The sequence below is a fragment of the Lagopus muta genome, chromosome 9 (genome assembly GCF_023343835.1).
Source record: "Lagopus muta isolate bLagMut1 chromosome 9, bLagMut1 primary, whole genome shotgun sequence".
Classification (NCBI taxonomy): Eukaryota; Metazoa; Chordata; class Aves; order Galliformes; family Phasianidae; genus Lagopus; species Lagopus muta.
Genome location: NC_064441.1, coordinates 9,053,170 through 9,074,967, shown reverse-complemented (window position 1 = coordinate 9,074,967; position 21,798 = coordinate 9,053,170). Strand labels below are relative to the sequence as shown.

The following is a 21,798-nucleotide window of genomic DNA, read 5'->3' as shown; positions in this document are numbered from 1 at the left end:
CTATTTGTAGGACAGGGCTGGAGTTTCAGATGCATTTCACATGGGCCACGCTCCTCAAGGTCACCGCACGAGGCTCTGCTGCAGTCTCAGTGCTCTGCTCCAATGGAATGAATGAAGTCACGGAATGTGTGAACCCCTCACCAGCTCAGTGGTGTCTTCCCAAAGCTGCTTCCAGTGTCAGACTGGATGTTCGGCAGCAGGAAAGCTACACATATCCATATAGGTGTGTGTGTACCTGTGAGTTTATATAACATATAGGTTCTTATACAACATGTACGTGCTGCAGAGAGCCAGTAGGGGTGTGCCCCAAGGCAGTGTGTCCCGTGGGCTGGTTATCACCCCCACTGGGGCCACAATCATGCTTCCCAAAGCAGTGCCCCAGGGGCCAGAACCAGGACCTGGCCATGCTGGCTTTGCCCAAAGATGTCCCACTGCCCCCAGCACACACACAGAGCTGCTATTTTACCGTCTCCAGTTGGGAGACAAGGAGGATGGTGGGAGGCAGGGCAGGGGCTGGATGGAGCCGTTCTGCAGCTGGACAGAGGCCATCAGAGCAGCTTTGATGGCTCTAGCCACCCCTTCCTTTTGAACCCAGCCCCACAGATGGGTCACCCGATAACCTCTCCGCCTCCACCATCAGCCGAGCAGCTCCGGGCTCCTCTCTGTCTGCTTTTCCTCCCAGAACACCAGCATCCAGCGGGGCTGTGCTCTGCGTGGCATGGGCTTTGTCACCTTCAAAGGGGCTCGGTGTGGGGGTCCAAAGGAAGCATTGCAGCCAACAAACACACGGAGGCTCTGCTTCCTCCTCGCTCCTAGCAGAGCCAGAGGTTTCCTGCGGGCAGCCCCGAAGAAAGGCGCCTTGTTGGAAAACAGAGGGGCTTTTTTTCTCTCGTGGCCACCTAAAATATCACGTGTCACTGCTGATGTTTGCATTTTGAGAAGGACGAGGTAGAAGCGTGGGCTCCGGGGCATTTTTTTTGGTCGAGAGTTTATTTTCTTACCCGTCTGTCTCCTATTAGGAGCTCGCAGGTGGAAACGCTGAGGCTTATAGAAAGGCACACCTCATCCCCGCAAATATTCTCTCCAAGAGCCAGCACACACACAGAGTGTTTGGGAAAGGGCAGAGCTGCTTCTGCCCATCCCGCCCCATCGAAGGGTGAGCGGTGGGGAGCACACAGCCAGCCCTGACATTGTCACTGCATGTATACAACGTGGGCACCGTGACTCTGCATGAACATCGGCACACGCTCGTTTGGCATCACTTAATTAATAAAGCAGCTGCTCTGAGCAGCTGGGACGTGCACAGGCAAAGCAGGACAGTGGTGATCACACCCAGCAAAATCCACAAGTGCTGGCTGGAGGGGGGAAAGAGGCTGGGAGGTGCCTGCACCCACACAACAGCCCTAAGGCCAGTCCTGAGACTGAGCAGGGCCGAAGGATTGGTCCCTGCTGACCACTTCTCTATGGCTGTGACTCTCTGACTAAACCTCAGGAGGTCAGAACAAATACCGGACAGCTCTGGTCACTGAAAACAAGCTGAGCCTTTTTCCATTGCCTTCAGAAGTTTTTTTAGCTGTTGAGACAAAAACACAAACATTTTTTTTTTTCCACACCAAGTCAGCCTCCCCATCAAGCAGCACCCTGGCCCTGCTGCATGTGCATCCCCAGGGAAGCACATAAGACAGGGACGTGCCTGGTGCTAGTGCCAGGGTGCAGGGCTGTTGCAGGGTAGAACAGCACACACCAGAAGGTCAGCACACCCAGTTTCCCAGCACTGTGCCTCTTCTCCAGCCTGAGGTTTACCGTTGAGGTGCTTTGTGCACCCAGGGAAAGCAGCACTGCTGCAGGACCTCTGCTTGGAGGCACCAGGTTGTTGTGAATGAAGTCACAGGTGTACCTGCAACAAACCTGCACTAAGCGCCATTGCTCGGCCACGCTCTGGCACGCTGCAGCAGGTAGGCTGCCAGCCAGGGCAGGTTTTGCAGCTGTCAGTAACAGGCAGTTACAAGTAGGCAGAGAGTTCTCCTTCTCCCTGCTAACACCCACCCCAGTTTAAAACCCTTTCTTTTCTTTGCTTCCGGATATTGCTCAGAGAGATTAATCTGCCTTGCAGCAAGGCTTTCCAGCGGGCTCACAGCACAAAGCAACGCCTCTGATTTTGAAGGGCTGCCCGCACCTGCTCAGTTAATTACCCTGACAATGGCTTCAGCAGCAGGAAAGCCACCGGGACCAAAAATCTGCACAAAGCTGCAGGGAAAGCACCAGCCTGGCCCAGCTGTGCATGGGCTGCAGCAGCTCCGGGTGCAGAGCCATCACTCTGCTCCTGGGAACGACTCCCCTGCAGAGCGTGACACGGTGCTGCCTTCTCCTTTGTTGTTTTTATTTCCCCAATTTGGGCTCCTCTTCTGCCAAGAAATTCATTTCAAAACCCCCAAACCACAGATACAGGTGGTTAAGTTTAATCTAAAAGCCAACACGCTCCCTTATCTGGGAGGGTGGTTCCCACCGAGCAGCTCTGGCTGCTGCTATCGTTATGCAGCACTACTGCTCTGTGCACCACAGAGCAAATCAGGGGGAAACTCCCAGCTTTACAGCCTCTTCCCAGGCCCTTTTATGGTGAGCAGAGAGGGACTTTTGCCCCTTCCTATAAAGGGACACGGGGGGCAGGTGGGAGCTGGTTGCTGCGGGTGACCCATCCCCATGTCCCACACTCCAACGCCATATGGAAGCACTACAGATCATAGGTGGCATCCCTGGTTTGGAGGGACTCAAACCACAAAGTCTGCCGAGGAAAACTCCAAAAGTTCCCAGATTCAGAAAACAGCCGATTCAGGGGAAATGCCTCTGAAAAGAAAGCACTTTGGAAAGGTGTCTGAGATGCCTGCCTAGAGAATCAGGAAAGAGAGAGGCAGTGTTTTGCACTTGAGATACAGATGAGCGAGGAGCAGAACAAAGAGGGGCCAAGGGAACTCGTGAGGTTCCCATGATGTGGCGCTGAGGACCCTCTGAGCTGTATCCCAGCCCAATGCCCGCCTTCTCCTCATTGCCTTTTCCCTTTCCACTTCCCACCTCCAGCCCCCAGAGCAGCAGGAGCCAGGCCCAGGGGTGCGATCAAACACGCAGAACTCAAGAGCAGAGCTGCTTTGATGCATCCCCCAGCTTCTGTGCCTATTGTGCTTACATCCTGAGCTTGTTTGTGTGCCGGTCCCCTGCCCCACAGCCCCCTGCTGCTGCCTGGCTCTACTCCCAGGCAGTAGATAAGTGCAGCCAGGCTCACTATCGGGGCCAGGTGCAGCCCCATAGATAGTGGGACTGTAACCACACTGACCCCACAGCACAGAGGGCTCTGGATTGCCAACGGCTCCTGCCCCATCTCTTGCCAGCCCTGCTGCCCACTGAGTGCTGTTCGTTGGTGAAAGCAGTATCAGCCCCGTGCATGCTGGAGATTTGTTCTCGTGCTGCCGCTGTCCCCTTGGGAAGGGCCAGCATCTTGCCAAAAGCCATAACTGGTGCCTGGGAGCAGCACGGTGAATGGTTTGCTTTGAGCACAGGGACAGCTGTTTGTCCTGGCTGTCCTGAGTCAGGTGGGCAAGGTGTGCTGCCACCAAGTCACCACAGCTTCCCAGATCCCAAAGCAGGGAACATCTCCCAGGCCTTGGTCTTTGCCGGTGGCCCCATCTCCATGTGTGCTCTGAGCACAGACAACAGCCCCCATTCTCCCTGCAGGCAGGGTCACTCCCACTATGCAAGGAGCACAGAGGGATCCCCAGGGCTGTGGAGAGTTAATGTCCCGGCAAAAAACAATGTTTGCAAGCAAGGAAGCCCAGGTGAAAGATGCAGGTTGCTTTAAACCTGCTGGGACATGGTACAAGCTAGAGCCTCTCCCCTGACCCTCTGTGCTGGCCTCCAGCAAGAAACGCTGCTGTAGCAAGAACCTCCATCCCTGCTTCCCTCCTGGTGCAGCTGCTGGAGAGCTTGGGGTCCTGTGGGAAGACAGAAGTCCCTGAAATAGGGTCTGCATGTTTGTGTGAGTCCCAGAGCACAGCGTCCTTGGCCAGAGCCTCCTCTCATCTCCGCAGCTCCTTGGGCCAGCTGAGGACAAGGAGCCAGGCAGGACCCAGGTGCTTCCCGGGGAAGGACACAGGGACAAGGGTTATCTCAAAGGGAAGACGCAGTGCTACCTGCCGTGCCTCCGCTCCCTCCAGGGCTTTTTCCTGGCTGTGTGTTTTCCTTTGCTGTTTATCTCTGGGCTTTTGTTTTCCCTCTGTTTTTAACTAATCACCAAAACTTACAAAGTGCTGCCTGTCACACAAGTGTCAGCCACTCCATAAAACAGAAGTGAAACTGTATCTTTGCTCTGTTTGGTCTCATGTTCCAAGATGAAGGACAAGGTCACATCATGGGGTTGACGAATGAAGGAACAGAGGGTCACTTGAGCCCAAGTCAGGGGATGCACGAGCTCCTCAGGAGCTCAGAGAACACAGAAACAAACATCTGTTCAGAGGGTGGTGAGGCGCTGGCACTGCAGCCCAGAGAGCTGTGGGTGCCCCATCCCTAGAGGTGCCCATGGCCAGGTTGGGTGGGCCCTGGACAAACTAAGCTGGTGGGAGGCAGAGTGTTGGGACTGGGTGGGCTTTAAGGTACTTTCCAGCCTAACCATGCTGTGATGCTATGATTCTGTGATCTAAAAACACCAGGGCCAAGTTGCCATGAGAAAGAATGCCTCAATAGAAGCTGGCACCAGGACTTCGAGCCTGCAGCAAATGCAATGTAAAAGGGTTTGAACTGCTTTCATGCACCACACTGCATCTGAAGAACACAACATTTTGGGGTACAGCACCGCCAACGCTAGCTGTGGTGCAAAAATATCTGTTTCTGAAGAGTTAGTTTAATTTCTTTTCCTAACAGGTGTGGAAATGGGGAACTGCTGAGCACACGCCCTAAGATACTGTGAGAGAAAACAGAAAACACCTGTGGTGAACATGTGTTGTGGAGAGCTGGGGCTGGCACAGCACAGCGCATGGCAACAGCTCTGAAACAGAGACAGTGGCTGATGGAGAGACAGAAATCTGTGACTGCTTTTCAGCATCGCTCCTGTGAGATCTCCCAAAGCTGTGTTGGTGTGTGCACAGTGTACTGAGTGCTGAACACAGCAGCACTGCCAGGGAATGGACTGGAAAGCCCTGTTGTAGGTTTTACAAACAGGGAACTGAGACATCGTGTGGTTTTAGTGGGTTGCACATAGGCCTGCCTGGAACAAAGCAGAAGGAAAGCACCTTCTTCTTAGCAGGCCTTTGTGCAATCACAGCATCACTGGGGTTGGAAATGACCACTACGATCATTTAGTCCAACTGTTGACCCATTCCCATGGTAGCACGTCCTGAAGTGCCACATCTCCACTTGATGTTCTTGAACATCTCCAGGGATGATGACCCCAACACCTCCCTGGGCAGCTGTGCCAGTGCACCACTGCTCTTTATGAGAATAAACATTCCTAATATCCAACCTGAAGCTCCCCCAGAGGATCCATCCATCCCCTTTCTGCACTCTCCTGCACTGTTGGCTGCCCAGGGCACCAAGGAGGGCAATGCCCACCCATGTCCAGCAGTGGTACAGCTGCAGCACCCAGCTCTGCCAGGAGCATGAGCCCCAAAGCCAGAGCTGGGGCCACAGCTGCTCAGAGCTGGCACATCCCACCAGTGCTCCCAGCTGCTGATATGCAGGAGGCCTCTCTCCCAACAGCCGCATCGAGTTTCTGACCTGGCTAATCCCCCCCTTTATCAGCATAGGAATGTATTTCTTTTCATGAAACATAATCCTCTTTGCAATCATGTGTTCTGCCAAAGGACCAAATTTATGCTCCCATCTTTCTTTTGCAGGAGCGGATTGGAGGCAATAATCCATCCCTACCAGTTTTAACGAGCAAGGGAAAAATGAGCAGAGCGCTGCCGAGTGTGTGCACAGCAAAACCTTGAAGCAGAGTGCAGATCTGGCACTGCTCTGAGTGATGGGCAGAAGCTGGGAGCAGTGACCTTCACTCACACCCAAGCATGGAGAAGGCAGAGGAGGCTGTGGGGCCTCCCGTGACCATGGGCAGTGCTCAGAGGCTCAGTGATGGTCAATGCAAAATGCAAAGGTCACTGCAGCTCTCCTGTTGCTCCCCATCAACAGCTTGACCTTGACCCAGTTTGTGCTTTCATGAATGCTCTGTTTGCACTGCCTTTGTTTGCTGCAGATCTTCATTGCCCACAGTTATTGCCTTCACCACTCCCTGAGCCCCAGCCTGGCACTGCATTGCCAGCTGGGGATAGGCTTACCTAAGGCAGTGGTGCTTTATGGGTTCCATAAACACACTCCATACATCATTTACTACTTTCATCTTTATGCCGCTACGCTGTACCTCTCCTTAGAACCACACAACTCTGCTCCTGCCCTCTTTCAGAGGCCAGAGCTGCCCCAGGGAGGGCCGAGACAAAGGCTGGGGTGAAAGCAGGGATGAGGGCTGGCTGCTCAGAGCTGTGCAGAGCACTCGTCCTGCTGTGCTCCTGTCAGCACAGCACGGTGCCATTGTAACGTCACAGCAATACCAGGTAGCACCGCGTGGAAGGCTGCCTTTGTTCATTCACATCCAAAAACGCAGCCCTGGCCACGCACAGGCCTGAAGGTCCATGCCTGGTGCTCCCCAAGGAGGCAACCATACAGGGAGACAAGCACCAGGGCTGCTCCGAATGTAACGCCTCCTGTGCTGTGCTGTTGACCCACAGCGGTACGGCGGCAGAGGTTGAACCTTCCTACTGATAGCCCGTCACAGTCTGTGGGAGCAGCGGTGATGGGGGGATAAACGGAAGGCAAACGTGCACCGCTCCATCCTGACCGCGCCACCGAGCGACTAAACGGGCCGCCGACGCACGAAGACAGCCAGGCGGCAGCGGAGCGGCGCCGTCTGACGGCGGTTGCGCGCCCGGAGAGCCAATCAGAGCGGGGCATTGGGGCGGGGCGGGGCCTGCCCAGAATGATCGGCGCGGAGGGCGCAGGGAACGGCAGTCGTGCCGCTGCGCGGCGAGCGGAGGGGGCGGCGGAGGTGCGGGAGCGGCGGGCGGGTGAGCGAGCGAGCGGCGGGGCGCGGGCAGGGCTGGGTGGGAGGGAGGAGCGGGGGAGAGCGAGAGAGCGAGCTGAGCCGCGCTCAGGTGCGGGGCTGAGCGCGGGGCGGCCTGCAGCGGGCTGGGGGTGGGGGCCGTTCGCACGCGGCTGCGCTGACCTTGAGGTGCCCGCGGGGCGACGTGCCCGCGGCGGGCGGCGTATCGGCACGGCCTTATCGCGCGGCCCCCAGTCGGGCCGAGCCCCGGCACCGCCCGCCTTTCTCTGAATCTAACCTTTTTTTTTTTTCTTACCTCTTTTAATTTTTATTTTTTTTTTATTTCTCCCCCTGCTGCATTTTGGGCGTGCAGGGCGGTTTTTGCTTTCCCCACCTTTCCCATCCTTGCCCGGAACGCGGGGCCCGCCTTCTGCTCATTGTCTCTGCGGGTTTTGCTATGAGCGCTGCGCGGAGGTTGAGTCAGCGGCTGCGTCCCCGCGCCACGTGCGCCCCTCGTGCTCCCCCGGCTGCGGGTGCTGCTGCTGCGAGTCCCGGCCCTCCCCACGCACACGCTTTCCCGTGGGGAGGCACGGCCTGCTGGACTCCGACCCTCTGGCTGTCGCTTGCAGCCCCTACCAGCTGCTAGCAGCTCCGCCCGCACGTGCCCCGGCCGTAAGTGAAGGGTGGAACGAGTCCCGGCCGTTATTATTAACCTTTGATCTTCTCTGCCCAAAACAATCGGCTTATGTTGCGCGGCTCCCAGGTGTAAAGGTAATCTGTGTGTGCCTAAAGACCAGTTCCAATGCCCTGCCCGTAGGGATCAGCCCGAAGCGGCTTCTCAGAGCGCTGCTTGGGGGCGTTGCGTGAGCTGGGTGGTCCCGACCCACGCTGTCCAGTCAGTACCGCACGGAGCTTCTGCCCACAGCTGTCCAAGGGAGGAGTGCTGAAGCACCGAGGAAGATGAACGAAAGCACTTCTGGTTGCAGCACTTACCATGTAGAAAAATCCAGGCTATGAAAGTAACCGCAGTTTTGGGTGGCTGCTCTCGGCTGATCAAAGCAGAGGTTGCCTTTATAACACTGGGAAGAACCTGGTCACCTAGGAGATATCTTCCTATTAGGAGTGCTCCTAGGGGCTGAGAACTTGTGCTGCTTTGGTGTAGGGTGCTGTGCTGCCCCTGCTGCCAGCCAGATGCTCGTCTCCACCTGCTATTCAGCCAGACCCCGATAGACTGAGGTGCGTGGTGTCTGTTGTCACAGCGCTACCTCCTGTGACCCCTTCCTAAGTGGAGATGGTCCTGCAATAGGCAAGACCCTTGGCTTTCAAGCTGCACTCCCTGCTGCCATTAGGGCTCCGTGAAAAGAGTTGCTGTGAATACGTGAACTTGCTGGTTGCATCCAGGGTTAACGGGCAAGTTTGTTGTCGGTTAATTAAAACTGTGGCGTAGATAGAAGCATGCATGTGCATTCCGCTATTGACTTGGATCTTGGGCATCTTTCGTGGTGGTAGGGGAACAGCCAGAGTTGATTTGTTGTGCTCTGAATTTCTAGGCCTTCGGACAAGTTGGTGAGTACTCCTCCGGAAGGCAATGGATCATGCCAGAGCAGCACTGTCTAACTTGGTAAGGCATTCCACCCCTGTGCCGTTTATCAAGAGATAGGTAGTGTTAGGTGCTCCTGTGTGAGTTGTGAGACCAGCTTCCCTGTAGCTAACTGGCTGTGATAAGGTGGTGTGAGCTGCTCAGTATGGTGGGGTTATCGTTAACTGCTCTGGTGTCTTGGGTCTTTCAGGAAGCTGAAAAAAGGAGATAAACTAGGGGGGTGAGCTTTGAACAATATCCCAGGAGGAAGTACTGCTGAGGAAGCTGATTGTATTCCTATCAGGACAACTGTGTTCTGTTATGTTACTTTGGGAGGGTAAATGGGGGGGGGGGGGGGGAAGGTGAATTCTACTGTAAGCTCAGCCTTTGTGACATGGGGACCTCAGGGACATGGACAAGCTTGTAAAGTGAGCCTGTGAGAACCTAGTGAGATTCAGCAGATCCAAGTGCAAGGTGCAGTCCTAGATGTATGTATGGACTGGGGGAAGAACTCAAGTGACCCTGCAGAGAAGGTCTAGAGTGTTCTGGTGGGTGGAAAGATTGATGTGAGCCAACAGAGCTCCCCAAGGCAGGGGGTTGGAACTGGATGATCTAAAAGGTGCCTTCCAACCCAAACCGTTCTGTGATTCCCCTGGGTATCTCTTTTCAGCATAGCTCTCTTATAATATTCATTAAAAGTGTAATTTAAAAATAGCCTGGGGCAGTTTACTGTAAGATTATATAGACCCAGTATGAAACTACTTGCGTCAAAGTGAATGTGGCTCAAAGGCACAGCAGTGGAGGGATTGTCTTCCCTTTCTTCTGTACGGATCAGAGTTCCCTTCTGTGCAGGTTGCACGCTTCCAGGTTAGAGCAGAGCATTGCTGATTAAGGCCAGGAAATCCTGCCAGCCATTGCCATGGGGTCACATGGGAAATGTCAGTGCTGTTTTCTGTGTTGTATCTGTAACAGAGTCCAAGCTAGAATCAGACCCTGTATGGATGTTAGTCTGCCTGTGTCTGTTCAGAGCAGCCAGCGTGACTTACTGACAGCCAGGCTTGGGCTGTGCTAGCATAATTTTAGGTGGGAGACCTGGATTTAGTTTGAACATGGGTGCAGCTGCCTGTAGGCTGTTGTAGCAAACTCTTTTCCATGATATGACTGTCTTTTCAACAGTTCAGTGCCGAGCCGATGTCGTACACACGTTTCAGCATTGCCAGGCAAACGGATGGAGACAACAGCCACGTGGAGATGAAGCTGTCTGCTGATGATGAGGAAGGAGTGGACATTGAAAGGCCAGAGCACATGCATGACAGTATGGCTCAGCCACAGAGAAATGGCAAGAAGCTGTGCTTCCTAGTCATTGCAGCTGTTCTCCTCCTTTTGATTGGTAAGGAGGGGTGGGAAGCAACTGCAAGAAGTGGACTGTAGTACTGAACCTCTCCATGGCTGTTAACATTAGAATTTGTGGTGTTTTGGGAGGTGACTAAAGAGCCTCAATCCAGGCTGCAGCTTCTTTTCGCTCACTCTTAAGAATGCCTAGCTCAGACTTGTAACATAAAATTGAAACAAAGAAGTGTGAAGCTTGACAGTGAGACTGTGACTTAACTAAAGAACAAACGGGTGGCTGTGGCAAGGGTTCTGGTTTTCCCTTGATCAGCTCCTAATGCTTCTCTAGACATGTGGATGAATATCCATGCTGATCTTTCAAAAGGTTTTAACTCTGCTGCCAACCTAAAGTAAACATTCTTCTCTCTGAGTGGTGCTGGGGGGACCCTGCCAAGCACAAGATCACATCTGCATTGTACTTTCAAATGTGCCAACTCAAGCAAAATGTCAGGATGCTATTCCTGTGTGTCCCTGGGTACACCAGCTTGTTAAAAATGGTGTGAGAACAGAGATGCAACTTAACTGTCAAGCTGCTGTGAGTACATGGTATGATGTGGAGCTGGTATGGTTGTCTTTCTGACACTCAAAGGAATCTGTATTCTCTGCAGGGTTTCTCATTGGCTACTTGAGTTATCGTGGACGAATGCAGCTGGCTGCCACTTGTCAAGATGGAAGTGGCAGGTGTGAGATGACTCCTACTGCATCTTACCTGGTGGATGGTGATGAAACTGTTGAAGAAGAGATTCAAGGACCACCTGTCATCTACTGGCCTCAACTAAAAGCCATGCTGTCAGATAAGCTGTCAGCCAAGAACCTTGGGGACCGCTTGAGGTAACAGTTCCAGAAAGCATAACTTAAAGCTGTGGGAGAGAACAAGGGTCTTAATGGTATAGGGAGGCATGTTGGTTTTCAATGACTCATCTGACTTGACTGTGTAGACTGGGGTGCTTTAATGCAACCTGGTGCTGTGGCCTAAGCTGTGTGTATGTTCCCTGCAGGCAAAGGGCAGGCTTGGACTCCTTTGAGGCTGGTGAGGCTGAAGATTCGAACATGGCCACCTACATTCATGATCAATTCAACAGCTTCTTCTTGGATAAAGTGTGGAATGATGAACACTATATTAAGTTGCAAGTCAGAGGCAGGTATGTTAACAAAGAAGTGCAGATCTTTCTTATACATAGCATGGATCTCCATAGCCCTGAGTAAACACAGAATTTCTGCTGAAATCGTGAGCCAGTTACACCTCTCTAAAGCAGACCTTATCTAGGCAAGCCACTGTGTTGGCTGACAGCATTGCCTTAGTATATAGATTGACTTAGTATTACAAGAATTACAGAAATATGTGAGATGTCTAAATATTCAGTGTGTGAAAGAATGTAACACTGTCTCCTAACTTCTAACAGCACCAAGAACAAAGTGTCCATGTTGATCAGTGATGACGAGGAGATTTTGGAGATTCCTGATGCATACGTGGCATACAGTGAGAGTGGCTCTTTTTCTGTAAGTGACTTCAGGAAAATTGAGGGATTTGTGCATGCTTGTCAGATGGTGATGTCTGAAATAGCTCGCCTCAGAATAGGCACTATATAAAGGCCTCCCCAGTTAGAGAACTGGTGGGGAGGGGGTGAGGAATGGGCACACAGTTTTCTTCCTTCAGCAAAATACAGTTTAAATTTCTCTTCCAGCCCAGGAGCTTTCATAGAGATTCTGCTCCAGCAGGCGTGTTGCATGTGATTGGAGTTTACATTGCTGAGGTTGAACTGCTTTCTGTTAATGGCAGACTGATGTGTTCCAGGCTCCACAGCTTTGTAGGCCGCTTCAATTGTCTTACCAGTATAGGACTACTATGTTTATAACAGTGTTTCTGTTCTAGGGCAAACCTGTCTACGTGAACTATGGACTGAAAAGAGATATTGAGACAATACAAAAGTCAGTGACTACACTGAATGGAACCATAGTCATTGTCAGAGCTGGAAAAATAACACTTGCCGAGAAGGTAAACACTGTGTGCCCTAAAGCCTGGCCAAACATGGTCTTGTGTGTTTTTTTTTTATTTTTTTATTTTTTAGTCACACCTCTCTACCTCAGTTCAAGTTTTTAGAACTCATAGGTAAACTTGTTCAGCAGGTCTGGTCTTGCTTGTTTTCTCCAAGCTTCCACGCACAGGTCTGGACACAGATTGAAAGGAGCTGGTTACCATTTATGGGGCCAGTGTTCTTAGCCTCTGGCAGCCTGACTGGGATGGCCAAGCAGTTGGGAAAAACAGGGAGAAGTAGGCAGTTTGGGGGATGGCAGGGTGCAGTGTTGGCTGTTATTGCTAGATGCAGCAGTAATAGGGCTGTTAGAAGCAGGACAGCCTTGTCTCCAGAACACCTCTTGCTGCTGCAGTGTCTCACTTGGCTCTTTACTAAGCCTTCATCTGCACCAAGTGTTGGCACTGCCTTCCCAGTCTGTTGCCACACGTATTGCTGTAATGTTCGCTCTGTAGGAGGTAACATGCAAGCAGTCTATAAAAGATCCAAGTCCTTCTGTACACAAGCTTGTTTTAGGCCTGCCTCAGAACTGCTCTTCAGATGGATATTTGTGGGGAGGCAGGGCTGTAGGACTCTGCCCAGCATGTGTCACTGTGTCATAGACACAGAGCTGAGAAGCACTTCGATGACTGCAAATGTGCAGCTAATGCTGTTTTACCCTTCAGGTTGCAAATGCCAAAGAGGCAGGAGCAGTTGGAGTCCTCATGTACATGGATTCACTCAAGTATGGGGTGGGAGGGACCCTTATCCCATTCGGGCATGTGAGTATGCGATTGGCTTTCCTGTTTGTTATTCTGAGGAATTTTTTTTTTCCCTATGAGCTGCAAACTGTAGCTGTCCTTGTAGCTTCTAGCTCAAGCAGCACTTTGTGCCCTTGTGTGGTTGGGCTCTTCTGAGACCTGAGGAGCTTCTTGCTTTTCACAGGCCCACCTTGGAACTGGAGACCCTTACACCCCAGGCTTCCCTTCGTTCAACCACACACAGTTTCCACCAGTTGAATCTTCAGGACTACCCCACATTGCTGTTCAGACCATCTCCAGCAGTGCAGCAACCAGGCTGTTCAGGTAATGATCTCTTCTGGCTTGTGTGCTGGTGTCTCTGTTGCAGGGGTTAAGGATGGTGTTGAGGTATTACGAGCCCAGAGAGCTCCCTGCTGGTATCTGCTGTGTATCGCAGGAAGCACTTACTGGGGCTGGCTGGAAAAATGTTGCTTGTGTCCATATCTTGTAGCTTAAAGACAGGATAGCTGGATAGTAAATGGTATCACATAGCTATCCTGATAACATGTAACTAAATGAGACCAGAGCTGGGTAATGAGTTTGGGGTCTCTTTCCTCAGCAAAATGGATGGAGACTCATGCTCTGAAGATTGGAAAGGTGGGATCTATTCCTGTAAGGTGACAACAAAGCAGGACAGCAAGATAATGGTGAAAATGGATGTAAACAATTCTATGAAAGACAGGAAGATTCTGAACATCTTTGGTGCTATCCAAGGATCTGAAGAACCAGGTAATAGCAACTACATTGTGGCTCAGGCTCGAGGGGAACTTCCTTCAGTTAGAACCACAGCCCTTCTTTAAGGATTAAGTGTACAACTGAACTGTGCTGCCAGGGAAAGGCTAAATGAGAGCAATGCACCTCATACAGAGGTTAGACTCTATACGTAGCTCCTGGCACAGTAACTCAAAGCTGACTCTCTGATAGTGCTTGCAAAGTGAAGCTTGAACCTCAAATCTTGATGTCTCCTTTTTAGATCGGTATGTTGTGATTGGAGCCCAGAGAGATTCCTGGGGCCCAGGAGTGGCTAAAGCTGGCACTGGAACTGCTATATTGTTGGAACTTGCCCGTGTGATCTCAGACATAGTGAAAAATGGTAAATACTTGTGTACTAAAGCATGATACTGGCTTAGCTCTACGTTTGTTAATACTGGAGAGCCCAGTTACAAAATAATCCTTTAAGAAATGTGTAGGGAATCGAGAAGGCTTCTGAAAGGCTGTTTCTTGTCTAATACAGACAACTATGTCTGCAGTGAGCACTTGCTTCCAAGGGATCACCTGCTTTATCTGGTGTGGCTTGAATGCAAGAATATCCTTGTATAGCATGCACTACAAGCCTCAAATTTGAGCTGTCTATTGTACAGCCAGGCCTGAAGGTGAAAAACGTTTCAATAGTTTACCAGATGGAGGGGTGGGGGTTGCATGATGGCACTTACTGCAAGTGCTCTCATCCCCAGCATTAATTCTGAGCTCAGGCAGCTAAAGAAAGGAGGGCAAATACAGTGAGTATGGCTTTGCTATGCAGTTCTGCAGCATGGAGGATTTGGAGGAAGGCTGGGAAAAGGATATGCTTGCTGCCATTAGTGTGCACGTTTTTCTGTGACAGCCAGAATGCTTAAGCTCTGCCTGAGCAGCAGGTGATTGATCAGCCCAGGCCCTGAGTGCTACTACATCTCCAGTGAGGAAGGCTGAAGATCTCCATCTCTGTCTTTGCAGAGGGCTACAAACCGAGGCGAAGCATCATCTTTGCTAGCTGGAGTGCAGGAGACTACGGAGCTGTGGGTGCTACTGAATGGCTGGAGGTACAGTTTCTTTGATAGGCTTCTGTTTGATGACTGCTCAGTCATTATTTCTGATTATTTTTTATTAATTAAATGCCCTGGTGTTATACTGTTACTGCTTGTCTTACAGTATTTGTTTTGTTCTAGGGGTACTCTGCCATGCTGCATGCCAAAGCTTTCACTTACATCAATTTGGATGCTGCAGTCCTGGGTAATTTGCCACTCCTTTTTTTTTTTTCCCCTTGAAATCAAGTAGGACTAGAATAGTTTGACAGACATTGATTAGCCTCCAGAAATGGAAATTCTGCTCCAACTGTGTCAAAAGTGGTGTTGGATATTTGGCTGAAAGCTGGAATGACTCCATTTATCACTGGCTGAGCTGAAGCAGGGAGGTTGCTGCAGCCTGAGCTAGAAGACACTTCTAGGTCTCAGTAATTTTTGCTCTACGTATCTTGAGGAGCCTTTGGCAGCAAGCTATAGATAGATTACCACCTGGGTCAAGTGATCTTTCTCAGTTGCAAGTCTGAGCTGCTCTAGTAGTTATCAGTGCGTCAAATGCCTTTTTTCTTTTTTTTCCAGGAGCAAGCCATGTCAAGATTTCTGCCAGCCCCTTGCTGTACATGCTGCTGGAGAGAATTATGAAGGGGGTGAGTTGAAGGGGTCTCAAGCTGGTTGGGTGTGACTTACAGTTTAAGCCAGAGCTATGCTGGATTATTTTCCTTGCCAGAGCTGGCACCTTTTCAGGAGAAGCATCACATAAAGGGGCTGAAATATTCTGGAGGGCCCTGTCAGCTGGGCTCTGGGCTCTGCAGTTTACTTATTTCCAATGTGAAATCAGTAAATATCACTGTTGGGTGGGAGGTGAGTGCCTGTCCTGCATAGGGTGTGTTTGTGTGGAAGAAGACACAGGCGTAACTATGCAAGTTCTGGGGCAGATACAGCAAATTAAATAGAGGTTAGAATAAGTGCAGTGACTGTCATCTCTCTCTGCAGGTGAAGGATCCAGCACAAGGATCAAGAAGTCTCTTGGACAGAGTTGGCTCAGACTGGGTAAAAGCAGTGTAAGTATTGCCATCCTGCTCTTTGGGAAAGCAGATTTCTGTAGAACAAACTGAACAGCTTCTGCTCTTTGTGCTGGAATGTCATGCCACTGTCTGGAGCAGGCTTTACCTGTTGCAGTGGGGTCAGGTAAGTGTGAAGAGCAGAGCAGTAGCTCTGCTTAGTGCTGCCCCAGGCTGCCTGTAGGCAGTTCAGATGCTCTTTGTGCAGGGCAAGAGCCACCTTGCACAAAGACCAGTGACCAGCAGCCCTTGGTACTTGGCTGGGACTCCTTGCCAAAATCTGTCTGGTCTGAACAGGGTAGCCCAGCTGGTTCAGTGCTTCAGCTCTAGCCTTGTAGTTTTTTTTCCTGGGATGCCTAAACCAGTTGATAATGGCTCAATACTTGTCTCTTGCAGTGTTCCTCTTGGCCTGGATAATGCAGCATTCCCTTTCCTGGCATACTCAGGAATCCCAGTGGTGTCTTTTGGTTTCTACAATGTAAGTGCTGTCTAACTGCATGGTGCGTTCCCTCCATGGAAAGTGCTAGAGGGATATTGCTCTCCAAGATGGCAAAGCCTAGAGTGCTGTCCTGAGCATAGTGTCCATGTAGGAGCCTCTCTGGGAAAGGACATGTACTGCCATAGACCCCAGGCTGAGAGGTCACATGTTCTGAAGGCTGCCGCTGGGATGTGGCCTGTAGTGTGTCTTTGAGCACCTTGGATGCTTATGTCCTATAGGGAGGGGGAACCAGCACTGTTCTGGAGGTTCAAAGGTCAGTGATGGGGAAATGAACAACACTGAAAAGATGTCAAGCTTCTGCTGCTTCAGTGGAAGATGCACTACAACCTGCTGTTCAGCAAGCAAAGTGCTTTGGGGAAGCTGTATGAAGCTGTACAGCTGGCCAGAGCAAGTGTTAACACAGACTATCCAGATCTGCTTTTGTAGATCGTTGCTGCAAAAATGGCCTTAGCCAGGCTGCCAGCTGTAGAACTTGGAGCCTTTATGGTAACAGCTTCCTTGGCTTGTGAATGTTTGGATCTTATTAGTGTCAGGCTTCCTCCAAAAAATCTATTGTTATTCTGCCCAGGAAGGGTTGGAGAGTACTGTCAGCAGGTACCAAAATATGTGCTGGAGTTTGCCTGCTCACAACTTTGCAGGGAAATGGGCTAACGAACTAGCAGAGCTGATTGCTGGAAGCTGTGAGGGACTAAATGTAGAAGGTCTGTTCCCTCTCCTGTGCTTTGAAGTTTTTCCAACCCGAATCTCACTACTTAGAGGCACGAGGAAATGGAATGTACTGGGAGATAACTCCCAGCTGGCAAAGCACTTGTGTCTGACTTCAATGTCTTCCTTCTTCTAGAAAGATGAGGAATATCATTTCCTGAATACTGAGGGTGACACACTGGAGAACCTGAGGAAAATTGACAATCTGGACGCACTTCTGCGTGCTGCTGCAGAAGTAGCTGGACAAGTAGCTCTCAGGCTGACCCACGATCACGAGCTCTTCCTGGACTTTGGGAGATACGGTGAAGAATTACTGGCATACCAGGAGAAGTTTTTGCCTTACGTTAAGGATGTGCAGGTAAGAAGGGCGCTGAGTGCACTGAATCCCTGAAGGCTGTTCTGAGGCCAGGCATTAGCAGTACTCCAGGACTGTTAGCTGCAATTGGGTGGACATCTTCCTTATCTGGATACGAGTGTTACAAGATGTGATTTGAGTAAAAAAAAAAAAAAAAAAAAGAAAAGAAAAAAAAATCCTTAAAAAGCAGTACAGGCAGTACTGCTGTGTAGGCAGATCTGTGGCAGGCAGATCTATCTGACGTTGCTGTGGTGGAGGAAGGAAGTGGATGTGGGTGCTATGTTTTCTAGCCTGGACATCATCCACAGCACAGTGCAGCTTTGCATCTCGTTTGCACCTCTGCTGAAACAGTACAAGAAACTGTGGGTGGGGAGAGGCATAAGCTGTGCTCAGTGACCTCAGAAAAGACTGCCGGGAACTTGCTCTGCTACTTAATTAAACTGGCAAAAAAAAAAAAAATTCTTGGTAAGAGAGCTGCAAAAGAAGAAAATCAGGTTTGCTAACAGCTCCTCCCTCACAGGAGCTGGGGTTGACCTTGGACTGGCTGTTTTTTGCCCGTGGTGACTTCCAGCGAGCTGCAGATGCACTGAGGAGAGACATTGCGAACAGCGACAGGGAGAACAAGGTCATCCGCAGAGCCCTGAATGACAGGATCATGAAGGTAGGTGTCTGCAGCTGGCTTGCCTTTCCTTACGAGGTGAGGGCTGGCAGGATGGGCTTTGTACTTGGAAGCTGCAGGTGCTGTGCTAAATGTTAAGGTGACTGACTTCTGTGCTTGCTGTCAGGATCTGGCCCTGGCAGAGCTGCTGTAGGGAAGGGCTGGGTGCTGATGCTGGAGGGCTGGTGATGGGGCAGATCAGAAAAGAAAAACTTGGGAGGTGAAAGCATAACACTGAGTTTGCATCTCTGTTGCAGGTGGAGTATGACTTCCTGTCACCATACCTCTCACCAAAAGATGTTCCCTTTCGCCACGTCTTCTTCGGCAGAGGCACCCACACTCTGCAGAGTCTGGTGGAGCATCTGCAGCTGTTGAAAACTGGCAAGAGCGACGTGGATGTGAACTTGCTGAAGGAGCAGCTGGCCCTAGCAACGTGGACCATTAAAGGGGCTGCTAACGCCTTGGGAGGTGATATCTGGGATACTGACAATGAATTCTAGGCACTGCAAACACCTGGTTAAGGTACAGGGTTAGGGAAACCCACTCCCTACCATGGCGTTATTTTTCTGTAGAGGGTTTTTGTTGGGGTTTTTTTTTTTTTTGTTCTTTTTTTTGTTTTTTGGTAACAAATCTTTTCTTGACCAAAGTTGAGCGTAAAATTTAAATCTCACACAAATTCATGAGGCAGTTCTAAAGCAGGTACTAAAATTATGATGATATCTCTGACCACAGTCAAACTTGTCACCTGCTGCTGCTTGTGGGGTTTGCTCTCTGGTGTACTTGAGAGCTAAGAGCACAAGAGAATCCTGAACCAGTACCTTGAGTGGGAAGGTACTGTGTCTATCTGAAATTCTTTTATTGTTGGCCCCCTAAATGTAGTGACAGGGCAGGGAATGGATTCCTCTGACACAGTAAGGATCTCTTCTCTGGCCAGTGAGCTGCAGGCACAAACCTATGGTTGAAGAATTAAAAACAGCAGCCTGTAAGTGCTGGGTTATCAGCAAGCTCTGAAGTGCCCGGCCTGCCTTTACTCAGCAGCAGGGCTCCAATGACATCTTGGAGGCTTGCTGCTACAAGGGCAGGCCTCAATACCCAGGAAAGATAACCCAAAGACTGTTGTGCCCCCCTTTCGTGTTCCTAGCTGGTACCTCCACGAGTCCTGCAGCATTAGAATCATAGAATAGAGTCATTGAGAGCCAGCTCTAGGCTGGCACTTCAGACCTTGCTGTGCTGGGGCCTTTTGCAAAGCAGAGTCTCTTGCTGGCCAAACTCTGTTTGGCTGATGCCATTTTGCAGGATGGCTCTTGTTTGACACTGAGATATTTATTTGTTTATTTATTTATCAGTGACAGTGTTCACTATAAATGGTGCGTGGGTTTTTTTATAGAAGATAATTATCGGAAGCAGTGCCTTCCATAATTATGACAGTTATACTGTCGTTTTTGAATAAAGCAGCATCTGCTATTACAATCAAACATGATACTGGAACTTTGCATTTAAAACAATCCAAACAAGCCCCCCCTAAATTTTGTTTTTAAACCTGGTAGCAAGTCTCTGGGTTGCACTTGTAAATGATCCTTGAAATGCTGGAAAGCAACTCAAAATTTGGAAATTTTGGCTCCCCGAGGTGTCTTGTGCCGCTCTGTGGGCTTAGGACTCCTCTTCTTCCCTGTTTCTGGAAGCCTCGTGCTCATGTGGTGGCACTGCTCCATGGAGGGGCAGAGCACCCTGAGCAGGGCTCGCTGTGCAGCGCTCACCCCATCCATTGCACTGCACACAAACTCATCCCTCGGATTGGGCATTGGCCCTATTGGCAATGGCAGCTTCCTGCAGACTTCCAGTACCTTATGTATCATGAAACCTAACTGACATTATCGGGGGCAGTGTCTTCCATAATGTGTAAAGAACAAGGTAGTTTTTGCCTACCACAGTGTTATATCGGAGGCAGTGACCTCCATATGTTGCACTATGGGTGTACGTAATTATCGGGGACAGTGTTTCCCATAATTGTTTTATGCTTATCATGAAATGTCATCTGCAAAGCTTGATGGTTAGTATCTAACATGGATCAACTTCCTGCAGTCCTATTTTTTTTCCACTCTCCTGTGGTGATGCAAATACGAACTTCAATCTGTTCCGTACTTCTGTAGACTCCTTCTCTGTAGGCTGAACTCGTTCTAATAGCTGTGCTGTTGTGAAGTTGCTTCTTGCCCCAAGTAACAAGACTGGGGCTGGGATGTTAGTGAAAGGTAGAGTAGTTAGCAGTAGTTTGTGTGTTCTGTGCTGTTGTAAACTTCCTTCAAACCGGTCACAAAGACATGATGAACTCAAGGTGAATGTAGGGGTTGGGGCTGACTGCTGGCTGGAGGGCTCAGGCTGCTGCTTTGGGTGTGTGTACTACTACAGAGAACTCTGCCTGCTTTGGTTGATGCTGGGGTGCACGCCTGGAGAGGCTGCTTGCTTCTGTCCTGGGTGTTGCTGGAAACCTTAGTCATTCCTTTTGGGTGCTTTTGGGAGAAACACCTTCCTTGTGGTGCTGCACTGCTCCCTGACCCGATGCTGAGCACTGTTGGTGTTTGACATCTGCAGATTGCCAGGAGGAAGGTGTCAGGCAGCATCTAGCTGTGTACTTTGTTTAGGAAAAAAAAAAAGTTAAAAATCATGATAATTTAAATCAAGAGTGTTACCTGAGGCCCAGCAGTAACGCCTGAAGGATGTGCAGTTGGGTGAGAGACTCCATCCTCCACAAAGGTCGGGCACAGGTGCCCACTGCTTGTGCAGTGAGCTCAGCCCATGTGAACGGAGGGGCTCTGTTCGCATTCATCGGAAGCTGGAAGCCTGCTGTCCAGGTGCGAGTCCCAGTGCTCATCCTTAACTGCCCTGCTGTCTCTGAGGCATGTGCACAACCCTGTGTAGCTGTTTCCTAGTGACACTTCTCCAGATGGCATTTAAGAGCTTGCTGTCTGTGACTCCTTGCTGTAGCACTTGCATGCATCTTGATGTCAGACTTAAGTGTGTGCTTTGCAGCCAGCAGAGAAAGATGAAACCTGGAGAGTCAGGAGCCAGCACAGCCGTGCCTGCTGCTGTGGTGGGGCTTGTGTCTGACTTGGTGTGGGGTGTTACTGTCTGTATCGAGGTTACCTGCTGTCTGCTTCAATAAAACTTCTGAAAGATTCAACACTGAACTCCTGTGGGTTCTTGATGCTTCTGTTGCCACTGGTGGGCGGCTGGAGACAGGCTGCTCTCCTGGAGCTGTAACTGCATACAAGCTCCTGGTATCCCCACTGCCACCTTGGGGACTTCCCAACTTCACCATGCTGTTCTGCTTGGAGTGCTCAGAGTGCTGTTTCTCTCCAGGCAACTGGGCTGAGGATGCAGGCGGTGATGTGGAAAAGTGATGGATGTGAGCTGTCCCCCTCCCTTCACGGCTGCTGCTTCCCAGTCACCATGTTAAAGTCACAGGATAGCACAAGGTGGAGGGGACTCATGAGGATTATCAAGTCCATCTCGTGGCTGTTTGTGGGACCACTCAGAAATCAGACCTTGAGGCCTGGGAGTGGATGACAGATGCCAGTCTTCCCATCCTTGGCCATGGGTTGTTATGCCTGTGCCCTGGAAGGCCATAGCTGGCTGCTCTCTACGTGTGTAGTATGGGGCTTGGGTGCTGCTATGTGATGTGGGTGGCTCCCTCTGCCCTGTCGTTGCACCTCATAACCTGAGGAGGGTCGGTGCCTGGATTAGGTCTGCTCAACATCCTGGAGTGCTGCATCCCCCACCAAGACAAAGGTGTACAGCCTTCTTACTGCAGGACTTCCCATTGCAAATGTTTTACTGGGTTAGGATGCTCAACTTTTCTGTGCTATCTTCTCTGGTCCTTCCTGCCAGTC

The 21,798-nt window shown here is 50.6% G+C and overlaps 1 protein-coding gene across 3 annotated transcripts; it reads left to right on the top strand.

Annotated features, from left to right (window-relative positions):
• The first annotated feature begins 7,012 nt into the window (after positions 1-7,012).
• TFRC (transferrin receptor) lies at positions 7,013-21,089 on the top strand. Of its 3 annotated transcripts, none has more exons than XM_048954602.1 (19): positions 7,013-7,081; positions 8,626-8,696; positions 9,866-10,044; positions 10,652-10,874; positions 11,042-11,185; positions 11,447-11,543; positions 11,917-12,039; positions 12,742-12,837; positions 13,001-13,140; positions 13,415-13,584; positions 13,829-13,948; positions 14,569-14,654; positions 14,781-14,844; positions 15,213-15,280; positions 15,627-15,694; positions 16,091-16,172; positions 17,035-17,256; positions 17,774-17,914; positions 18,169-21,089. In XM_048954602.1, the coding sequence occupies exons 1-19, from the start codon at positions 7,013-7,015 to the stop codon at positions 18,409-18,411; spliced, it is 2,406 nt and encodes an 801-aa protein (XP_048810559.1). In that variant the 3' UTR covers positions 18,412-21,089. The 3 variants fall into 3 exon arrangements, with proteins under 3 accessions (XP_048810559.1, XP_048810562.1, XP_048810561.1); XM_048954605.1 differs by having other exon boundaries at positions 7,057-7,100; XM_048954604.1 differs by lacking the exon at positions 7,013-7,081 and having other exon boundaries at positions 7,425-8,696; positions 9,831-10,044.
• Positions 21,090-21,798: the final 709 nt, after the last annotated feature.